Source organism: Poromitra crassiceps (assembly GCF_964638095.1).
Source record: "Poromitra crassiceps genome assembly, chromosome: 2".
Classification (NCBI taxonomy): Eukaryota; Metazoa; Chordata; class Actinopteri; order Beryciformes; family Melamphaidae; genus Poromitra; species Poromitra crassiceps.
The window spans coordinates 40,494,238-40,514,766 of NC_139624.1; the positions used below are offsets into that span (position 1 = coordinate 40,494,238).

A 20,529-nucleotide genomic window follows, 5' to 3' on the forward strand; every position below is an offset into this window, starting at 1 on the left:
TAAGTCTTTAAATAATAGTGAAATCATTTTTCTAATTCTGGCTTTCTGGCTGCCTGGGCTGCAGCACTTTCACCATGGTCCCTAATCCATACCACCCCACCCCCGCGCCCCCTTCTACCTGCTCGGAGATTTTTCCCAGAGTGGGGGAAGGGAGCTGGAAGGTGGGTGCTGAGGGTGCTGCAGCACCCCCTGGTGGCAAGAAATGGGATTTTCGAAATTGTTGGATTTGGCTGTCTTGTGTTTATACCACCAACAAGATGCATTAAAAAACAGTTTGTGCTTCCCAGCTCTAATCTTATTTCATACGCTCTGCTCTCTCTTCAAAAGTGTTTGATTTTCATCATAATCTGGTTTTCCATAATAATAATAATAAGTTCAGTGTTTATGCCTGTGTTGCTGTCTGTTGTAGTGTAAAACGACTAAAGGGAGAGCAGGTGCTTACATGAAAGTGAGTGAGAAAAGGAGAAGATACTGAATAATGACATCACAACAATCCTAATGTTAATTTAAAATTAAATATTCTTCTAAATATGGATGAAAGTCCAAAAAACGTCAAATTTTCTTCGGCGCTGCCCTCACGGGCAGCACCGAGAGTCCCTTTCTTACAGCACCCCCTACCTAAAAGTACTTCCAGCGCCACTGGGGAAGGGCCATTCTGAGTCTGCACTGCAGCGGTGGAATTAGCTGCAATATAATTTTGATTATATTTTCTTTGGGGGAGGGGGGAGGGGGGAGGGGGGGGGGGGGCACCAGCAAAAATCTTGCCTAGGGCACCAACTTGGTCAGGCACGCCACTGCAAAACTGGCAGATAGTTCTAGTTCACGGTCCTCGGTTCGGTTCTGATTGGCTGAGAGTGAGTCATTGGCTAGCCTACTCCGCTGAAAACCCGATAACCGCACACACGTGTCGCTTTAAAAGCTCACTTGTTTATGCAGTTCAAGAACCGTTATAAAAAGCGCACGGTGAAGATTGGAGAAGCTCATTGGTCGTTGTGGGAAAGTCTGGTGGGTAGGTGTGAGGAGGCATCTGGCGTGTGGGAAGCCGAGATTTAGGACGAACTTCTCTCTCTCTCTCTCTCTCTCTCTCTCTCTCTCTCTCTCTGTCTCTCTCTCTCTCTCTCTCTCTCTCTCTCTCTCTCTCTCTCTCTCTCTCTGTGCGTCTGTGTGTATCACGGTTCCGTTCATGTCATCCGAAGGACTCGTCAGTGGAATTAACGTTACTGTTTGAGTCCTTTTTTAACTTTCTCATTGGGAAACGTGTCGGAATTACGCAAAGGACAGTCTTTCCAGAGGAGGTTTTCTTTAATGCGCACATCCCGATAGGCTATATTAATAAGGTGTGAGCCGGAGATGTGACTTTACCATGCGCTACCACTTGTGAATCCTGATGTTGAGCGATGTCAACTGTTGCTGAGAGGGTGAAGTAGCAGAGAAGAAGCATTTGGGGACCCCCGATTACCATTTGTTGTTGTTGTGGACGACATTTACAGTATTCAATTGCATTTAGCTGACATGAGTAAGCCGGTTCAGTGTCTGGACGGTGCACCCGGTTATTGATGGACTGATGCAGGGATCGAACCTATGGATTTCCAGACGGTCTAGTACTCCCCAAAACCTGTGTCCTATGTTATAGTATGGATTACTGGACGTTTCACCTCGCACAAATCCACGCCACAACTTTTTTGGGGGGAATGGGTTAAGATCGAAATTGTAATAGCCTTATCAAACGTTACAACCATTTCTTATTTATATAATTATATATATCCCTGCACAATATATTCAGTGGTTTATAGTCTGATCATATTTGCACCTTATCATTAAGGTTTAAGATCCCCCCCCTCTCAGAGTTGTAAATCTCGCCGGCTCTCATGGGACTGAGGCATTCGTCGCGTTGTTTGCTGCTACGGAGGAAGATGGCGGAGGCGGACAGCTCGGAGGTAAGGTCCTCGATGTAACCTACTGCACCCGGTCATGATGGGACCGGCCGGGACATTGTCACTCTGCTTATTTTGTTGTGTGTGACGACAAGTCCTTTGATTTCAATTTGATGTTTGATTTGCAATCTTTGTTTCGTTTCATCAACAATAAGGCTCGGTCCTCGGTGAGGCACTGATGGCATGAAAAAAAATACATGCTAATCCGATGCATAGCTATTTTGTGGATGGTCTAATTAGACTGCTGTTTGCATCATATTCTGACAATGTGATATTGCATGGAGAAACTGAGGTTAGTGGTCTGCTTCACGGTCGGACCGCTATGTCCGCTGTCCTTGGTGCTGAAATGGAACCTGCATCCTATACCGGCTCTTCTCTGTCTTATTGTAGCGAGTCTTGTGCCTAACCTATAGCCTATATTTTAATGGATTATTGATCAGCTACTATCCTATCTGGTGGCTCTCACACACATTAATTTGATCTGGTCTCAGACAGCTTCTGAATGAATCCACTCACTCAGAATAGTTGCAGTGTCATTGTAAAAACTGCCTCCCTGTTGTAACATGATCCCCACAACGTTGCTTTTTGGTTTCCTTATCTATTTATTTTTATTACTCTTACTCCCTCTCTGTCTTCCTTGTGTCCCCCCTTAAAGCGGCAGCAGCCTGTCACTTCCCCCCTCTCTCAGTCTGCCCAGCCCTCTGCGATGCCTAAACCAGTGCCTACCCACCATGTGCCCTGTGTGCCCCACACACCTCATGTAGCAGCGCTACCCACCTGCCCCGGTCGAGGCAAAATAGCCAAGTTCGTCAGCCCAGAGGAAATGACATCACGGGACTACTACTTCGACTCCTATGCCCACTTTGGCATCCATGAGGTAAGCGGACAGACAAGGTAGCTCAGATAAGGCCAAAGTAAGAGAACCCAGATCTTTTCCCATCTTAGATAGCCTACTGTTGTTCAGGGGCGTAGTGGTATTTTTCAGATCACCTGTATCAATCAATGAGGGGAAACACAGTGGGTAAACTATTCACCTTGGATAGTTTACCCACCTCTGTATTTACCACTACACCCCTGCTGATGCACCATAACCAGGCATCTGCTGGGTATAGACAGTTCTTTTTCAAAAGGAATGTGATCTGTGTCCTACCTTTGCAACATTCTACAGGGAACTGCTAATATTGCAGAGCTATACCCGGCCCAGTTAATGACCTTGGGGTGTGTGTGTGTGTGTGTGTGTGTGTGTGTGTGTGTGTGTGTGTGTGTGTGTGTGTGTGCGCGCGCGCGCGTGTGCACGTATTGGGGGAAAAGTGGAAAAGTTTGGTGACATATAGACCTTATATCAATGTCCATATTTAGTATGTGGGTCAGGTTCTTGCCTGCTTCCAGACAAAGAGAGTGCCCTGATTGGACGAGCGCAAAGAAAGAAGGGAAGAAAGTGGGATGTGTGAATGGGCTCAGGGAGATGGCTATCAGTCGGTCCCTCAAGGCTTTGAGTTGTAGTCCTGTCTATTTCAAGAGGCATTGCGGCTGTCACAGAGGCTTTTGGCCTAAATACTTCATTTAGTTCTTCTTATACTACCATGTATTCTTATTTGCTCTGAATAAAATAAAATATGTATTCACATGCTGAAGAAGATATGAGTCTGTACCAACCCCTTCTCACTCCCAACTCGCCAAATACTGACGTTTGGTCAGGGCTCCTTGGCGTCACTTTTTAACACACTGACTGGGCACCATTTTTCGTCACTCCCACAACGTCTGAAATGGATGCCACAGAAGTGTGACAATGAAATAAAACGTGGCCAGTAAGGGCATTGGGGTCGGGGTGGTGAATGGGCGTATATGCAGACGCCAGGGGTTCGAGACCCAGCGTTTTCAAAGTACATTTCAACTGTAAGCAACATTTAACATTTTTCTTATGTAACCTAACCAACCATTTCACTAACCTTAACCAAGTTGTTTTAGTTGCCTAACCATAATGGTGACACAAGATGTTGGCTACAGTCTCGTGGCAAAATGGGTACCCAGTGCGTTAACAAGAGACCCCAAGGGGGCTGCTGAGCAAACTCGTCACTATATTTAACGAGTTGGGAGTGAGAATGTGTTGGTCATACAGTTGTATGTTTATTATGCAATGTTGTGTGTGTATTATTTGATCATGTGAGCATTTGGTATGAATATACTTGTAGTTCAACATAGCATTATTACTGGTTTATATGTGGTGCATTACTGCAGATTTCAGTTCCACATCCAAACTATTTCCCCCATAACCCCCTCCAATTGAAACAGGAGATGCTGAAAGACGAGGTGCGGACTCTGACCTACCGGAATGCCATGTACCACAACAAGCACGTGTTCAAGGATAAGATCGTCCTGGACGTGGGCAGCGGCACGGGTATCCTGTCTATGTTTGCTGCCAATGCTGGTGCCAAACACGTGTACGGGGTGAGGGGTTGGTCTCCCACACACACTGACAGACAGATCCACTCTGAACACAGCAGGGGTTCCATTCTTATCCACAATCATCCCCAGTCTTTTTGAACAAAAAAAAAGGCTTGCACCCATTCAATGGCCAAATGAAATGGTGTATCTGGCTCGGCTGTCTCATTATCTCTCATCCATAGCCTTTCCTTCTCCTGCTCAGACAGTGTTTCACAGAAGCACACGAGGCAGAGCATCAAGAACATGCACGCACGCACACACACACACACACATACGTACACACACACACTCGTGTTTAGAACACGCACGCGCACACACACACACACACACACACGTACACACACACACACACACACACACACACACGTACACACTGGTGTACACACACACACAGACACACGTACACACACACACACACACACACACACACACACACACACGTACACACTGGTGTTTACTGTTCTAGCATCGCTCTCCCCAACATTTTAAGCAGCATCATTTCTGCGCCAATTATAAGCAAACATGTATCAGAACTGTCTTGAAATCATCCCTTTGTAGAATTCTTCTTGATGTCCAGTCTTGTGGTTTCTGTCCAGAAATTGGTAATCTGTCATGCAGAAAGTCACACACACACACACACACACACACACACACACACACACACACACACCCACGCCCCCCCCCCCCCCCCCCACACACACACACACATGCAGAGGCAAAAGAAACAGCTGCCTCCTTTTAATGCATGCTGCAAGTCCCATTCACAGCTAATAGATTAGTGGCAGCGGCCGCCACAGTCACGCATGATTCATATACTGTATTAGACTTATGGATGGGTGAGCTAAATGATGAATTAGTTATCATGCAGCACATTAGAGCATCTGAGATGAGAGGCCAGGGACATTATATGTGTTTCGATGGATTAGCAGAGGTTTGATTCAATTTGACCTTCCAATATTACCGTAAAGGTTAACCTGCTGTATATCCAACACATAAAAGGATAACCGTACGTATCATGTATGTATCATGTATGTATCATGTATGTATGTCTCTCTGATTAATTATCCTTGGACAGACACCCTTTTGCCCGACAGCATTCATATTTGGCACGGGTACTTTGAGAGCAAAGCAAACCGGAGTCAAATTCCTTGTATGTGTTCATACTTGGCTGATTCTGATACATGCAGTAAAATGCAGCAGGCGCGGCCCCAGTTTGGAAGAATGGAGGCCGGCAGTGTCAGGTCAGTAGCCTACAGGTAGAGCTGTCTGCTGAGTGTGAACATGGTCAAAAACGTACAAAACAACAGAAAACAAACATAAAATGCTTCCATACTGCTCACCTGGCTTAATCCAAATCCTGAGATGCCAAGTTGACTTGAAAAGACACCATTTAGGGGACATTCACACCCAAAGCGCTTTTGGAGCTGCCAGCGTCTTTCTGCAATTAATTCTCTATGTAAGGACACGCTCCTCTTTTAATGAGCGCTATGAGCGTTTTTAAGCTGAAAAATGTTGAACATTAGAGGAAAAGTGCGCAGCTCGTCTTTTCCACTCATCCTACCTTTTCTCCTCCCGAGGGATCCTCGACCTCCGCTCCTGCCAGAATTGGCAATAATCTGGCTTTCATGTTGACAGTGGACAACATCTAAACAGACAAAACCAGCTGGCTACCGTCCGTGTGGTCGTTGTGCTGCTATCTGTACTGCACGCCACAGCAGGGGGAAACAAAACAAAGGGGAAACAAAGCGCTGTGTTTTGCGCACAATGGAAGTGCTCTCAACATGATTTTCATAGCGTTCTGACTGAAAAAAACGCTTTTGGTGTGAATGTCCCCTTAGGGTGTCTTTATGGGTGTCACCACCATATAGGGGCGGCTGTAGCTCAGGAGGTAGAGCGGGTCGTCCACTACCGTAAATTCCGGACTATAAGCCGCTGCTTTTTTCCCGTTTTTTGGCCTTTTTTGGCCCCTGCGGCTTATATAACGGTGCGGCTTATCTATGGATTTTTTCAGCAAACGGCCACTCGGGAACCTCCAAAATCTATGGATGTTGGTATGAGGCAGAACGAGAGCAAGACAGACATTACGAGAGCGAGACCCTGATTGGATGATGTTGCAAAAAATGTGCCTCGCGACCTGATTGGAGCACTGTGCCACTACTCTCTCTCAGCCACTACGGTAAAACACCCTCCCTCCTCCCTCGCTCCGGGGGGAAAATGGCAGCGATTGAGCCTGAAAGACAGTCTGAATGAAATTGAATGTAACATTCCCAATTCTATGTATTACATTCTAAAAAACTAACGGCAACATTTTGGAAGGCTAAGCCACACAACTAGCTCGTTGTAATCTAACATCATGCTTCAAAAGATGGAGAACTGGCTGTGTTACGACGATGGCGGCGAGAAGAAGAAGGAAAGAAGGAAATCGAGCAGCAGCACGTAACCTTGGCATCAGGGTGTTGACACAGAGAGCAGACGGCCGAGGTGCCGTTCAGATCCGACTGAAGGCTCAAGTTTGCCAGTGGATCCTGACAGCATGGAGGAGTGTCAAAACATCCACGATCACCAACGGGTTCCGAAAGGCTGGACTGCTGCGTGATGAAGAGGAGGACACCGCCACAGCTGAGGGCCTTCAGAGGCTGTTCGATTCCGACAGTGACGAAGAGGAGTTCGTTGGTTTTGAGAGCGACAACGAAGGAGAGAGGAGAGTGGCTGACGAAGCCACCCTGAGCCTGTTCGTTTCCGACACTGAAGATGAGGACTTTGGTGGTTTTAGTACGCAGGAAGAAGACGAAGATGAGGATTAATGACTTGACTTTTCTGGTTACAGCCGTGTACTGCACCTTAGCCTAAAAGATGAAGACGAGGATTAATGACTTTTCTGGTAGGCTGATTACCGTATATTTTAAGCAGCCGTGTTACTGCAACTTTAGGCTTACGCGCTTACTGTCGTGTTACAGGCACTTTATTTTGCACTTTAAAAAAAACACATTTAATTTAGCCATTGATATTGCCTCGTCAAGCGCTGTAGGCTTTGTTTTTTGTTATGGTACTACTGTAGGCTATAATGTAGATCAGTGGTTTTCAACCTTTTTCATGCCAAGGACCCCTAAATTTACACAGCACAGTACATGTTCTGTAGCTACTATTGCACTAAATGGTAACACTTGAATACGTTATGCAAATATGCAACTTGTTTTGTTGAAATGTTAATAAATGGGAGCTTCCCCAAACAGCCATCTCTTTCCCGACAATCCCCTCTGTGCACGAAACCTTACATATGGTAATTAAACATCAAAACACCCGCGGCTTATAGTCCGGTGCGGCTTATATATGTAAAAAACAGTCAACTTTGCAGGTGCGGCTTATACACCGGTGCGCCTTATAGTCCGGAATTTACGGTAATCGCTTTGGATAAAAGAGGTCGGTGGTTCGATTCCCGCCTCCTCCAGTCTGCATGTCGAAGTGTCCTTGGGCAAGATACTGAACCCCAAATTGCTCCTGATGGTGAGCCAGCACCCTGCGTGGTAGCGTGCCGCCATCAGTGTATGAATGGGTGAATGTACCTACTGATTGTAAAGCGCTTTGGATAAAAGCGCTATATAAATGCAGGCCATTCACACCTTGTTTTTAGCTGAAATCTGCACTGTAGCCAGACGTTGCGGGAAGAAGTGCAAGTGAGGTTGCAGCTGCACATATTCCAGCTAAAAACAGGTGTAAATGATGTCTTTTCAAGTCAACTTGATTTTTTTCTTGTAAGGTTTTTGCATGTGACCTGGTCCCTGTTCACACTCAGCAGACAGCTGTACTTGCTGTTCATACTCAGCAGACAGCTCTACTTGCTGTTCACACTCAGCAGACAGCTCTACTTGCTGTTCACACTCAGCAGACAGCTCTACTTGCTGTTCACACTCAGCAGACAGCTCTACTTGCCTCAGGCAGCCGGTCTAGCCCTTTAAGATCATTTAAACAGTCTTTTATGAAAATATAGGGTTATAAACAATGTGGACAATAATATTCATAGCAATAAACCTTCCGCAGTATAAATTTAAGCTTTAGCTGTCAGCATGCAGCCATAATAGGCTAAATAAATTATGTTTAAATGGAAACTGAATATAGGTCACATTTCACTCAGTTTGCGTTGTAATATAATTTTATATTGAATTTCCTATGGAGGATTCATGGAGAGTTTTGAGCCACCAAGGGGCGACATGACCACTTCCCCTCTCTTTAGGTTCAGAAGACACTGTAATCACATCTATGGTTGTCCTTGTACCTACAGATTGAATGTTCAAGCATATCAGAATATTCAGAGAAGATTATCAAGTCTAATCACCTACACAATGGTAAGTACTACTGATTCGCCTTCACCTTAATGTGAGTAATTCTACAGAGCATATTTAACAGCATGCAAGCAGGGTAAAAACTATAATGGGATACAGATACAATTGGTTACTGGTGAGGAAGATGAGTGGTAGATTACCTATCTACAGTATATATCTATCTATCTATCTATCCATCTATCTATCTATCAAATCTATATATCTATCTCTCTACCCATCTATCTATCTATCTATCTATCTATCTATCTATCTATCTATCTATCTATCTATCTATCTATCTATCTATCTATCTATCTATCTATCTATCTGTCTGTTTCTGATAATTGTAAAACAGTGGGACAGAGATATCTGGGTGAGAAGTAGTGCAGAAAATCAGCATATTTCCATTATTACTGTCACAGCTCACAATATCCGTCACAGTTCTGATGCTTAACTGACAGCTCGCCTCTGATATTAAATTACTTTAATCTCTGCCATCAATTAAAATTCCCTCGGTGGAGCTGATTACCATTGTAAAACATCACCTTCACATTCACAGATGGAGAACTGGTAATATGATGGGTATCATAACCCAAACATTTGGCATTAGACTCTTTGTTTCATCTGTTACATTTACATTTAGCTGATGGTGTTATTCATAGTAGTGACTTACAATATGTGCAACAGTACAATAAATGAAGCATTGCATTAGTTCATGCAGGACACAGAAGTTATAGGCTACACCCCAGCTAACAGCCCGCTGATTGGATCAGCGTTTCTGATCATTCACCAATCACATCCATTCTAAAACAAACAACATTTAGATATGGTTGCCTTCTACACTGACCTTTGCGACACCAATGCTGCCTCACACATCACTGCTGCTGTTGTTGCTGCTGCTGGCAAAGCTTTGCCTCCACCACTCCACCCAGCCTCCACCTTTCTAGTTCAGAGTCTGCATGGCTCAAAGGTTAAACATGTATTCAATGTCTTGCTTTGGGCTCACTCTTTTATACCCATGGGGGATTCTGCATTGCGCTCCCTGATTGGCTTAGCATGCTGCTTGGCTAATCCAGGGAGCATCTCCTGTAAAGAGCAGAGCCATCAGTGCCAAACATAACTGTATTTGCATTTGCTGCAATAATTATGATGAGTGTTCCTGACTGAAATGTCATTTTCTAGATCGTCAACATCAGGGTTCAAGTTATAATCTGAGCTTTGGTGGGGGTCTCTAAAATAGGCAAACTGACGTTAGGGGCGCACAGGCGAATACGTCTTTTTGGTTACTTTTTTAAGCGGTTGGTTACAAGAGAGAGCGAAAGAGAGAGTGAGAGAGAGACTTCACTGCTCATGACGTGGTCCAACACTTTCACTCTTGCACACATAGGGCTACACACACACACACACACACACACACACACACACACACACACACACACACACACACACACACACACACACACACACACACACACACACACACACACACACACACACACACACACACACACACACACACACACACAGCAGCCCATTTTGCACCCCACACAACAAACGGCGCTGTCCAAGGTGGTGAAGTGGAGCCATGCTTTCATTCACAAGATAGTGGTGCTTTGTTCTTTTGGAAACCTTAAAACATGTTTCTTTTAGCTGATTTATCTCGTTAACCTAAAAACAATACTAATTAAATTGAAAAATGCATTATTTGTGATTAAAATAATGGTTGTTGGTATGTATGTTAGACCCCCACAGGTGTACAGTATGTGTCCATGGGGTCTCAGACTCTCCTTATGGAAGCTCAGCCCCCATTGGCCCCCACATAACTACACATAGTACAAGAATGAAAACCCCAATGCTAATATATGTTACAAATATTCCTGTTCCCCTATGCTAGAGAAAAACAGGTTAAGAAATAAAAATTGCATTTTTTATTTAGGTTTGCCAGGCAGGGCTGCCAGCCTATCTGATTCTGTCTGAAGGTCGGAAGGAAAGCTTGCTGAGACTGACTGACTGACAACCCTCAAAATGCTTGTGTGACATCACTGATGACATCACTCACTGATTACATCACTGATGACATCACAATTCCTAGAGTGACATCACTCGGAAGGCCGGCAGCCAGCTGCCTGGCAATATCTTTGCCAGGCTGCCAGATGACGTCATCAGTGAGGTCATCTGTAACACACATGCTGCCTGGCATAAAGCGAATTCGCACTTGTTTTTTTCCATGTAACACTATAAACAGATTGAAGGGGCACAGTGGAAGTCAGTCTCTAAAACCAGAAAAAGTGTTATCTTACACAATGAGAATAACAGTATGGTATCAGATGAGTCAGATGTCGCGGGCGTCACTTACAATCCATCAAGTTTAGTAGAAAATGTTCATCATCTAAAAAAAAGAGAAGATTCAGCTTCACTTACATAATGAATCATAAATGCAAGCCTAAAACATTGAGACATTAATTCAAGTTTGCCCTTGCTCCGGAAAAGAGAACATATAAAACGTCCATGAACGCAGCAATTACACTGTGCAAATTTACACCAATCCCAAGACATAAAAACAATGTCATCTGAGAGCAGATCAAGGCACTATCCGATGAATGTGGTAATTAAAGACCCCTTAAACTCAAAAATCAGTTTTTCTTCTTGTTCCTACAGTTGGATGTGCAGTTTGACACTAGAAGGCTGTTTGCACAATCGTCTGCTGAAAGTGCAAAGTTTCTCAGAGCTCACTGAGCAAGATTCATGACATTACATTACATTAGGTCATTTGGCAGACGCTTTTATCCAAAGCGACTTACAATATCACATTTTCTCAACAGTAGAGAAATCAGTAACTATGCAACACAATCTATGACAGCTACAACTTTTTGAAGAGGAGCACTTAGAAAGTAGCTAGACAAGGTTTATTTTTTAAAGAGAGAGAGAGATGTTAGTTCAAGATGGGCCTTGGTGGAAGGTGACATCATGAATCTTGGAGCCAATCCCTGTCCAGTATTGAGCAGTTAAAGCCCCAACACATTCTTACTTCCAACATATACTTCAGATCATGATTGTGATTGGCTAGTTATGTTCTAGATAACCGTGATTGGTTGCTTTGGATTTTTAAATGAGGGAGAAGGAGGGGAAGTCATTTTAAGGATTTTAACAAAATAATTTAACCTTTTTTGTGGGGAAAACCATCAGACACAAATGATTATTCAAAGTAGAGTATTTTTTATACACATCTTGAAACATGACTTTAGGGGGTCTTTAAGTAATTTGTAATTTTTTCGCATGCTGTTTTGTCCCCCGCCTGCAGTCATCACCATCTTCAAGGGCAAGGTGGAGGAGGTGGAGCTGCCTGTGGAGAAGGTGGACATCATCATCTCTGAGTGGATGGGCTACTGCCTCTTCTACGAGTCCATGCTCAACACAGTCATCTTCGCCAGGGACAAGTGGCTGGTATGCTGGGTGGGGTCGGTCGGAGGTGTGTGTGTGTCTGTCGCCCAGATCTTGAGGTCATACACACATGATCTGGTGTATCACCTCAGCTGCTGCCTGCAGCTTTTAAACTTGCCACTTGTGATCTTACATTGCATGCCAGGTGTGCGAACAATGGAGATGGCCTTTGTGTGTGTGTGTGTGTGTGTGTGTGTGTGTGTGTGTGTGTGTGTGTGTGTGTGTGTGTGTGTGTGTGTGTGAGAGAGAGAGAGAGAGAGAGAGAGTGAGTGCGAATCTACATACAGTATGTACGTATGCATTGATATTTGAAGCCTTTCTTGTGCTCAGAAACCTGGAGGCTTGATGTTCCCTGACAGAGCAGCACTCTATGTGGTGGCAATAGAGGACAGACAGTATAAGGACTTCAAGATACACTGTGAGTAACTACAGGGGAGCTGTTGATTCTCTTTTTTTCCCCTCTCCTTTCTTTTTTAACATTGAACATTGATTGAAAGGATTAAAGGCAATCTGATTCACATTAATTTCTTCATCTCTTTCTCTCTCTCTCTCTCTCTCTCTCTCTCTCTCTCCCTCTCTTTCTTATATGTAGAATCGTATTTCTAACCGTAAGTAATTAAATAAGTAAAAGTGCCCTACGCCGGGAAACCCAATGTGCTTCACGTAAAAGCAAAATTCTAACGATGGAAATAGTACACAAGCAATACAAATACACACACACACACACACACACACACACACACAAACACACGCACATTCACACAAACTCAAAGGAATAGAGTGCAGCCAAACCCTCGTGCTGTCAATTTGAGCTTCCCACCTCCTCATGGCACGGCCCTAGTGGTTTGGCCCAGTGACAGAGCAACAGGAACAACGCCGCACGGATGGACACAGAGGGAATGGGGGAGGAGGGGAGGAGGGAAAGTCTGCTCCGTCCGCTTTCAGCCCAAAGTGAAGGAGGAGATGGCTGCCAGACACGGCGGAAGGGGGGCGGAGGAGGCTGGAGTCTATTTCAGGAGGTCTTGTCTTGTCTCCGGATGGGGGCTGGATAGACACAGAGAGAGAGTGAGCAGGGAAGGGGTGGGGGGGTGGGATCTGGATAGACACAGAGAGTGAGTGGGGGGGCGGGGCTGGATAGACACAGAGAGTGAGTGGGGGGGCGGGGCTGGATAGACAGAGAGAGTGAGTGGGGGGGGGCGGGGCTGGATAGACACAGAGAGTGAGTGGGGGGGCGGGGCTGGATAGACACAGAGAGTGAGTGGGGGGGCGGGGCTGGATAGACACAGAGAGTGAGTGGGGGGGGGGCGGGGCTGGATAGACAGAGAGAGTGAGTGGGGGTGGGCGGGGCTGGATAGACACAGAGAGTGAGTGGGGGGGGGGGGGGCTGGATAGACAGAGAGAGTGAGTGGGGGGGGGGGGGGCTGGATAGACAGAGAGGCCCAATCTCAATGTCCGCACTCACAGACTCACTTTGAGGCGCGTGCCCGCGAGGTGTGCGAGGGCTTAGGGCTGTCCCACTGTGAAATCATCAAGTGCATGAGGGCTCTCGGCAGACATTTTCAAGCACTTTATGCAGACTTTCCGTAAGTCCGCAGCTCTGCAGACTTTGCCCGAGGGGATTTCCCACAGTTCATAGCGTTGTGATGCTACTGTATATTTGGGTTACCGTGGTTACTAGGGGGTTTCCCGGAAGTGTGAAAGAAACGGTAAACAGATGGAAGGAGCAAACGTTACCGCTACCAAAAATAAGTTCACATGTAGGTGTATACTTTGTCTGTTTTTGTTTTTTGTCTTGTGAAGGGATGGGGTGAGGGGTGGGAGGAAGGTGGCTGGAGTGGGTATATATAATTGCTTGCAAAATAATCTATTATACTGTCACTGTTACAATCATTTGCAAACTGAAACGAATAAAAAATATTGTAAACAAAAAAGTAAATGTAAGAGAACAAATCCCAACCCCACAAAGCTGAGAAACATGGCTGCATGTTGTTGGTGTTGTCAGGGTAACGTGAGAGTGCTACCAGCTGATTAATTAAGTCTGTGAGGGCTCAGGGCTCAGTGCTTAGGGGGGACATTGAGATTGGGTCAGAGAGTGAGTGAGTGTGGGGGGGGGGGGGGCTGGATAGACACAGAGTGTGAGTGGGGGGGGGGGGGCTGGATAGACACAGAGTGTGAGTGGGGGGGCGGGACTGGATAGACAGAGAGAGTGAGTGGGGGGGGGGCGGGGCTGGATAGACAGAGAGAGTGAGTGGGGGGGGGGCTGGATAGACACAGAGAGAGTGAGTGGGGGGGGGCTGGATAGACAGAGAGAGTGACTGGGGGTGAGGTGGTGGGGGCTGGATAGACACTGTACAGAGTGAGAGTGAGCGGGGGGGGGCTGGATAGACACAGAATGAGTGGGGGCGGGGCTGGATAGACACAGAGAGAGTGAGTGGGGGGGGGCTGGATAGACACAGAGAGAGTGAGTGGGAGGGGGGGCTGGATAGACACAGAGAGAGTGAGTGGGGGGGGCTGGATAGACACAGAGAGAGTGAGTGGGGGGGGGGACTGGATAGACACAGAGAGAGTGAGTGGGGGGGGGCTGGATAGACACAGAGAGAGTGAGTGGGGGGGGGGGCTGGATAGACACAGAGAGAGTGAGTGGGGGGGGGCTGGATAGACACAGAGAGAGTGAGTGGGGGGGGGGCTGGATAGACACAGAGAGAGTGAGTGGGGGGGGCTGGATAGACACAGAGAGAGTGAGTGGGGGGGGCTGGATAGACACAGAGAGAGTGAGTGGGGGGGGGGCTGGATAGACACAGAGAGAGTGAGTGGGGGGGGGGCTGGATAGACACAGAGAGAGTGAGTGGGGGGGGGCTGGATAGACACAGAGAGAGTGAGTGGGGGGGGGGCTGGATAGACACAGAGAGAGTGAGTGGGGGGGGCTGGATAGACACAGAGAGAGTGAGTGGGGGGGGCTGGATAGACACAGAGAGAGTGAGTGGGGGGGCTGGATAGACACAGAGAGAGTGAGTGGGGGGGGGCTGGATAGACACAGAGAGAGTGAGTGGGGGGGGGGGGCTGGATAGACACAGAGAGTGAGTGGGGGTGGAGGGGTGGGGGCTGGATAGACACTGTACAGCAGGGGTGGGCAACTATTTTTCATGGGGGGCCACATGAGAAACCCAGATTGTTGCCGGGGGCCGAACAAATATTGTCATGCTAACCCATGGATTTTTGCTGAGGGCTGAATGGCGCCAGCGCGAATAATTTTGGGCATTTGAAGCCAGGTTTAGAGGAATAACTCATTTTAAATGAACAATTGTTGTCAAAATGTCATTATTCAGTCTTAACCACCAATATTTGATCCTTTTCTCACTCACTCATGTCACCACCTGCTCTCCCTGCAGGGCTTGAAATTAACTTTTTTCACCACCTGCCAATATGGCTGCTAGATTTTAAAGTTACCAGCCAATTAGAATTTCCACTAGCCGAAATGTTTTTGTTGAAATAAACCAGAATATGAGTGGGTTCATTTAAGCATAAGTATCAGTAAGTGGCCCGGGATTCTCAAAGCCTGTGTTGAGGGTCACACAAGAACAAAAATGCACTCTTGAAGCTACATTAAATAAATCCAAAACCAACAAGTTAATTATTTAAATTTCTACTTCATCATTTCTTACACATGAGATTACTTTTAGCCTTTTAGTCATAAATATCATTGAAAGATATTCCATATTCCAGACTGAAATGCTATAACAGAAGAGTATTGGCCAGAATGACATGAACATTTGGACACTTATTCAGCGGGTATCTTGCATGTTGCGTTCAGGTGCACTGTAAAAAAAAATAAAAAAAAATATTTTTTGCAATTCCATCGCGGGCCACACAGGGGGGTGGGGGGGTGGGGGCTGGATAGACACTGTACAGAGTGAGAGTGAGTGGGGGGGGGGGGGGGGGGGCTGGATAGATACAGAGAGAATGAGTGGGGGGAGGGGCTGGATAGACACCGAGAGAGTGAGTGGGGGGAGGGGCTGGATAGACACCGAGAGAGTGAGTGGGGGGGGGGGCTGGATAGACACAGAGAGAGTGAGTGGTGGTGGGGGGTGGGGGCTGGATAGACACTGTACAGAGAGTGAGTGGGGGGGGGGGGCTGGATAGATACAGAGAGAATGAGTGGGGGGGGGGGGGGGCTGGATAGACACAGAGAGTGAGTGGGGGTGGGGGGGTGGGGGCTGGATAGACACTGTACAGAGTGAGAGTGAGCGGGGGGGGCGGGGTGCTGTTCTTTCTGGCAGGGTTAAGAGCTCTCTGTTTTACTTTCTCCGCTACCTTTCTGTACTGACAGCTTGGCAGCAGCAGAGAGAACAGAACAGAGACTTTTGCGACGTATGAAAAGGCTGAAGTAATGATAGCTCCACATGAAAGGCATGCCATGTGCGTGCCTATTCAAGTGAGTGTTGTACTGTATGTGGGTGTGTGTGTTTGCGTGTGTGTGTGTCCCTAGGGTGGGAGAACGTGTACGGCTTTGACATGAGCTGCATTCGAAATGTGGCCATCAGAGAGCCTTTGGTGGATGTGGTCGATCCCAAGCAGTTGGTGACAAACTCCTGCCTCCTAAAGGTTAGTGTACCCACCAATGGTTGCACGGCACACATGGGTTTAGTCTCTCATACCATCATACCATGCTGTTTCATGCCTCTCTCATACCATGCTGTTTCATGCCTCTTGAATTATTATTTTTATTTATTAATATTATTTTTTCTGAAAACTTTCCACCATTTTCTCCCTAATTGTACTTGGCCTGCTGCCCTGGTTGCTGCTCCACCCTCTGCCGATCTGGGGAGAGCCGTAGACTAACACCATGCTTCCGCCGACGCATGTGCAGTTGCCAGCCGCTTCTTTTCACCTGACAGTGAGCTTCACTGGCAGGATGTAGCACGTGGGAGGATCACGCTATTCCCAAGAGAATGGCAGATCAAGCAGACTACAACAGCTGTCCACTTTTCTCTCTCTCTTTCCATGGCCTTTTCCTTTCAGTGGCCTTTGTGCTCTGCGTCATTCTTCCTTCTCTTTTCCGCTCTCCATTTCCATTCTCTCGTATCGTCATTCTTCTCAGCAGCTCCTCTCTCATATCCACTTTGTAATCATTCCCTCATTTCTTTTCTTCTTAGCCTAATTCTGATCCTGCCCTTCCTCCTCTGTCACCTTTGCTGATGTATCCGCTGTCAGGCCTCAGCAGTCTGAGTGAATAGGGACACAGGGGAGTCATCAGTGGAAAGCAAATGGACTCTCCACCACTTCAATAAGCACTGCCCTGCTTTTGTGTTGGCGGTTAGGTACTCTTTATATTGGATGGTGGTTTCTAGTGACTTATCTGTGCTCTGCTCATCCATCCATCCAACCTTTCCCTCCGCCCTCCAGTCAATTCCACCAATAATTCAAGCAGACGCTCGTCACTCCCAGCGACTTTTGTCGTCACCCCGCCCCCCCCCCCCCCCCCACCCTGAATGTGCTGTATGTGACATTGGCCTGGAATCATGGGAAAGGACAGAGGTGTTGAATCACGATCTGTCACGCTGATGCCACATGGCCCAGCTATCTGTAGGCCAACAGGCCGGGGCGAGACGAGCAGGTTGCACAGTAAAATCCTCCCCGCCCTCTGAATACGCCCTGATTTGCATGCAGAGCAGAGACACAGCTGCTCCACACACATGTCGGGCCTGTTATCATGCCCAACAGGTAACACCTCAGTATGTGACACTTACATTTATGGTCATATATATATCAATGCTTGATAGACACGAGCAAGCACGCATAGGCTCACAGACACTCTCAGGGCTAATGTACACCGCCTCCGGAACAGATGCGGTACAGCTCCGGTACGGCTGCGAACAGACCCACACTCATGTAATCTGTCAGACGGATGCGGGATCCGATAAAAATAGAACAGGTGTGTAATTCTTCCGTACCGCATGTATCGCCCATCAATTAACATGGGCGAGAGTCGATCCGTCAGGTTTGCCAGATCCGCAATGCAGCTGAAACGCATCTGGTGTACATTGCCTGTCACTCACTCACTCACTCAACGACCGGGACAGCAGAGAGAATTGGCCAAGTACAATTGGGGAGAAAAACAAGGGGACAACAAGTGGATTTCTCTAACATGCTATCTTCTGGGACGCTTTACCCTTTGCCCTATAGGAAGTGGACATCTACACCGTGAAACCAGAGGACCTGTCCTTCACCTCAGCCTTTTGCCTGCAGATCCAGAGGAACGACTATGTCCACGCCCTGGTCACCTACTTCAACATCGAATTCACCAAGTGTCACAAGAAGACCGGCTTCTCCACCGGTGAGGGAACACGGAGTCCTCGATAGTTTTCAGCTATGACTTCCGTAGATGTTATGAGTGCTTGTGCCTCCCCTAAACCTATGCTTTGTCTACAAATGATACCTGAAAAGTGCAAGGAAAAGAGTAGAGAATAAACAAGGTGCATCAAGAGGGCAACCAAATCCCAAATGCCTTCTGAAGTCTTTGAGCATAATTAGCATTGCACAGGCCACCCTAGCGTTGGCACCGACAGAATCAGCAGTCGGTTCTGGCAACATGGCGTCGAGACCTCCCATCACGGAGACAGTGACTAAGCTGTTATGTAAGCTGTATGTTAATACATTCTTTTGGTTACATAATATTGTGTAGAGGAGGTTCTATGTTTGGCTGGGTCGATCGGGCCTGAGGCTGAGCATCTCTGCTTGCCGGGGTCCAGACCTTCCAATCCGCCCACTCCACCGAGTCGGCTGCTTGTGGTCTGGCATCGTGACATCATGGAACCACGCTTTTTCATGTTGAAAAACATTCACTTCAATGAGTGCAGAGGGGGATTAACGATTAGCCAATCAGTGCTAATAAACAGCGCAATGGGCAGAACTAACGCCATTGTCAAGTGCACCGGACACAAGGAGCAGAGTGGGAATTACACTCTGGCCGTGATGACCTCAGATCCCTAAGGCCACCTGGGCAGTGACCTGCTACCAGCCTGCTACTGTCAGTTGCTTTGAAAGCATCAGTGGTCTGAGTTTAATGTAGCCTGCCCTATGCAAAGGATGTGTCGTTGGCTCATTTTAACACACATTTCAGAAAACTCGCTCTTCACAATGTCAACAGAGCAATTGTCTTTGTGCCCTGGCATGTGGCCTTGTGCACTAAAAAGATTGCAATGCCAAAGGCCAAATGGCCTTGCCCCTAAAATGATGAAATTCCCACCCTGCCAAGGAATTTGTGACTGCTATAGATGAGGTAGTCACTGCTATCAAGGCTGTAAATCAATTACAATTATCAATTACTTTGAAATCCGAACAGCACTCTGCTCTGAATACATTTATTCAAAGCGAAGATGTTTTTTTGCATTCTCCCCACTGGATTAGATTCAGGCAGACACATGGGTGTCTATTGATTGGTTAGGACACGTTGTTGGTCTCTAGTGATTGGTTAGCGAAAATGGGATCCCCCTCTGGGATTTCCCCTATGGAAATCAGTTAGAGTGGAGGTCATGTCAGGATGAAGAAGGAAATGGAGTGTAACGAGTTGACAATTCAATCTGATATCAGGCTACATCACTGCCAATTTCACCACTTTTTTCGTACGTTTCGTTCATGTTAACGTGCCCAAAGGCAGTTGAGAGACAATCAAAACAGTTACATTTTGTAAGTCAACATAAATTCAGTGTAACCAAGTGTCAGACGAGGACTGGAATTGAATCCTGGCACTCAAGTTCTAGATTTACAATACTTCTTATTCACTCAGCCTCTCTGCTCATCCTCAACCTTTTCCCCTTCATTTTCTTCCCATAACATCCCCTCTTCTGTCTTCCCACCTCCTCTTGTCCACCCCAGCTCCAGACCACCCCAGCACACACTGGAAGCAGACCGTGTTTTACCTGGAGGACTACTTAACCGTCAAGAAGGGAGAGGAGATCTTTGGCAGCATTGCAGTCCGGCCTAATGAGAAGAATGTGGTAAGATATGACAGGACAGAAGAAGATAGATTGAAACTTGAAGGTGTATTTTGCCGTTAAAACCCTCCATTGTTCATCTTTTGCAGCGTGACCTGGAGTTCACCCTGGAGCTGGACTTTAAAGGACAGCTATGCGAGACAGCCATTTCCCACGACTATAAAATGCGCTAGGAACGATGTCGACCCAGCCTCAACCCCTCTGGACATAGCTAGGGAGGGGGAGGGCAACAAGCTCTGCGAGAAGTGCTCCGATTGGCCGGCGAGGGCGACCAGCCGCATCTGATTGGATTCCATCATGCCAGCACCTAAGCGAATAAACAAGTTAACTATGAGCAATAGTGCCATCATCTGTACCAACTTGATTGCCTTGGGCACGTCGTTGAATGTAATATCC

At 46.8% G+C, this 20,529-nt stretch overlaps 1 protein-coding gene across 3 annotated transcripts; it reads left to right on the forward strand.

The window, feature by feature from the left end:
* Positions 1-1,868: 1,868 nt before the first annotated feature.
* prmt8b (protein arginine methyltransferase 8b) lies at positions 1,869-20,306 on the forward strand (the record flags this gene model as incomplete). 3 transcript variants are annotated; one of them, XM_083650707.1, is made up of 10 exons in its annotated part: positions 1,869-1,937; positions 2,590-2,811; positions 4,227-4,382; positions 8,659-8,722; positions 12,000-12,142; positions 12,470-12,557; positions 16,626-16,741; positions 18,323-18,473; positions 20,015-20,136; positions 20,223-20,306. In XM_083650707.1, the coding sequence occupies 10 exons, from the start codon at positions 1,869-1,871 to the stop codon at positions 20,304-20,306; spliced, it is 1,215 nt and encodes a 404-aa protein (XP_083506833.1). The 3 variants fall into 3 exon arrangements, with proteins under 3 accessions (XP_083506833.1, XP_083506834.1, XP_083506835.1); XM_083650708.1 differs by having other exon boundaries at positions 2,596-2,811; XM_083650709.1 differs by having other exon boundaries at positions 2,599-2,811.
* Between the last annotated feature and the right edge of the window lie 223 nt (positions 20,307-20,529).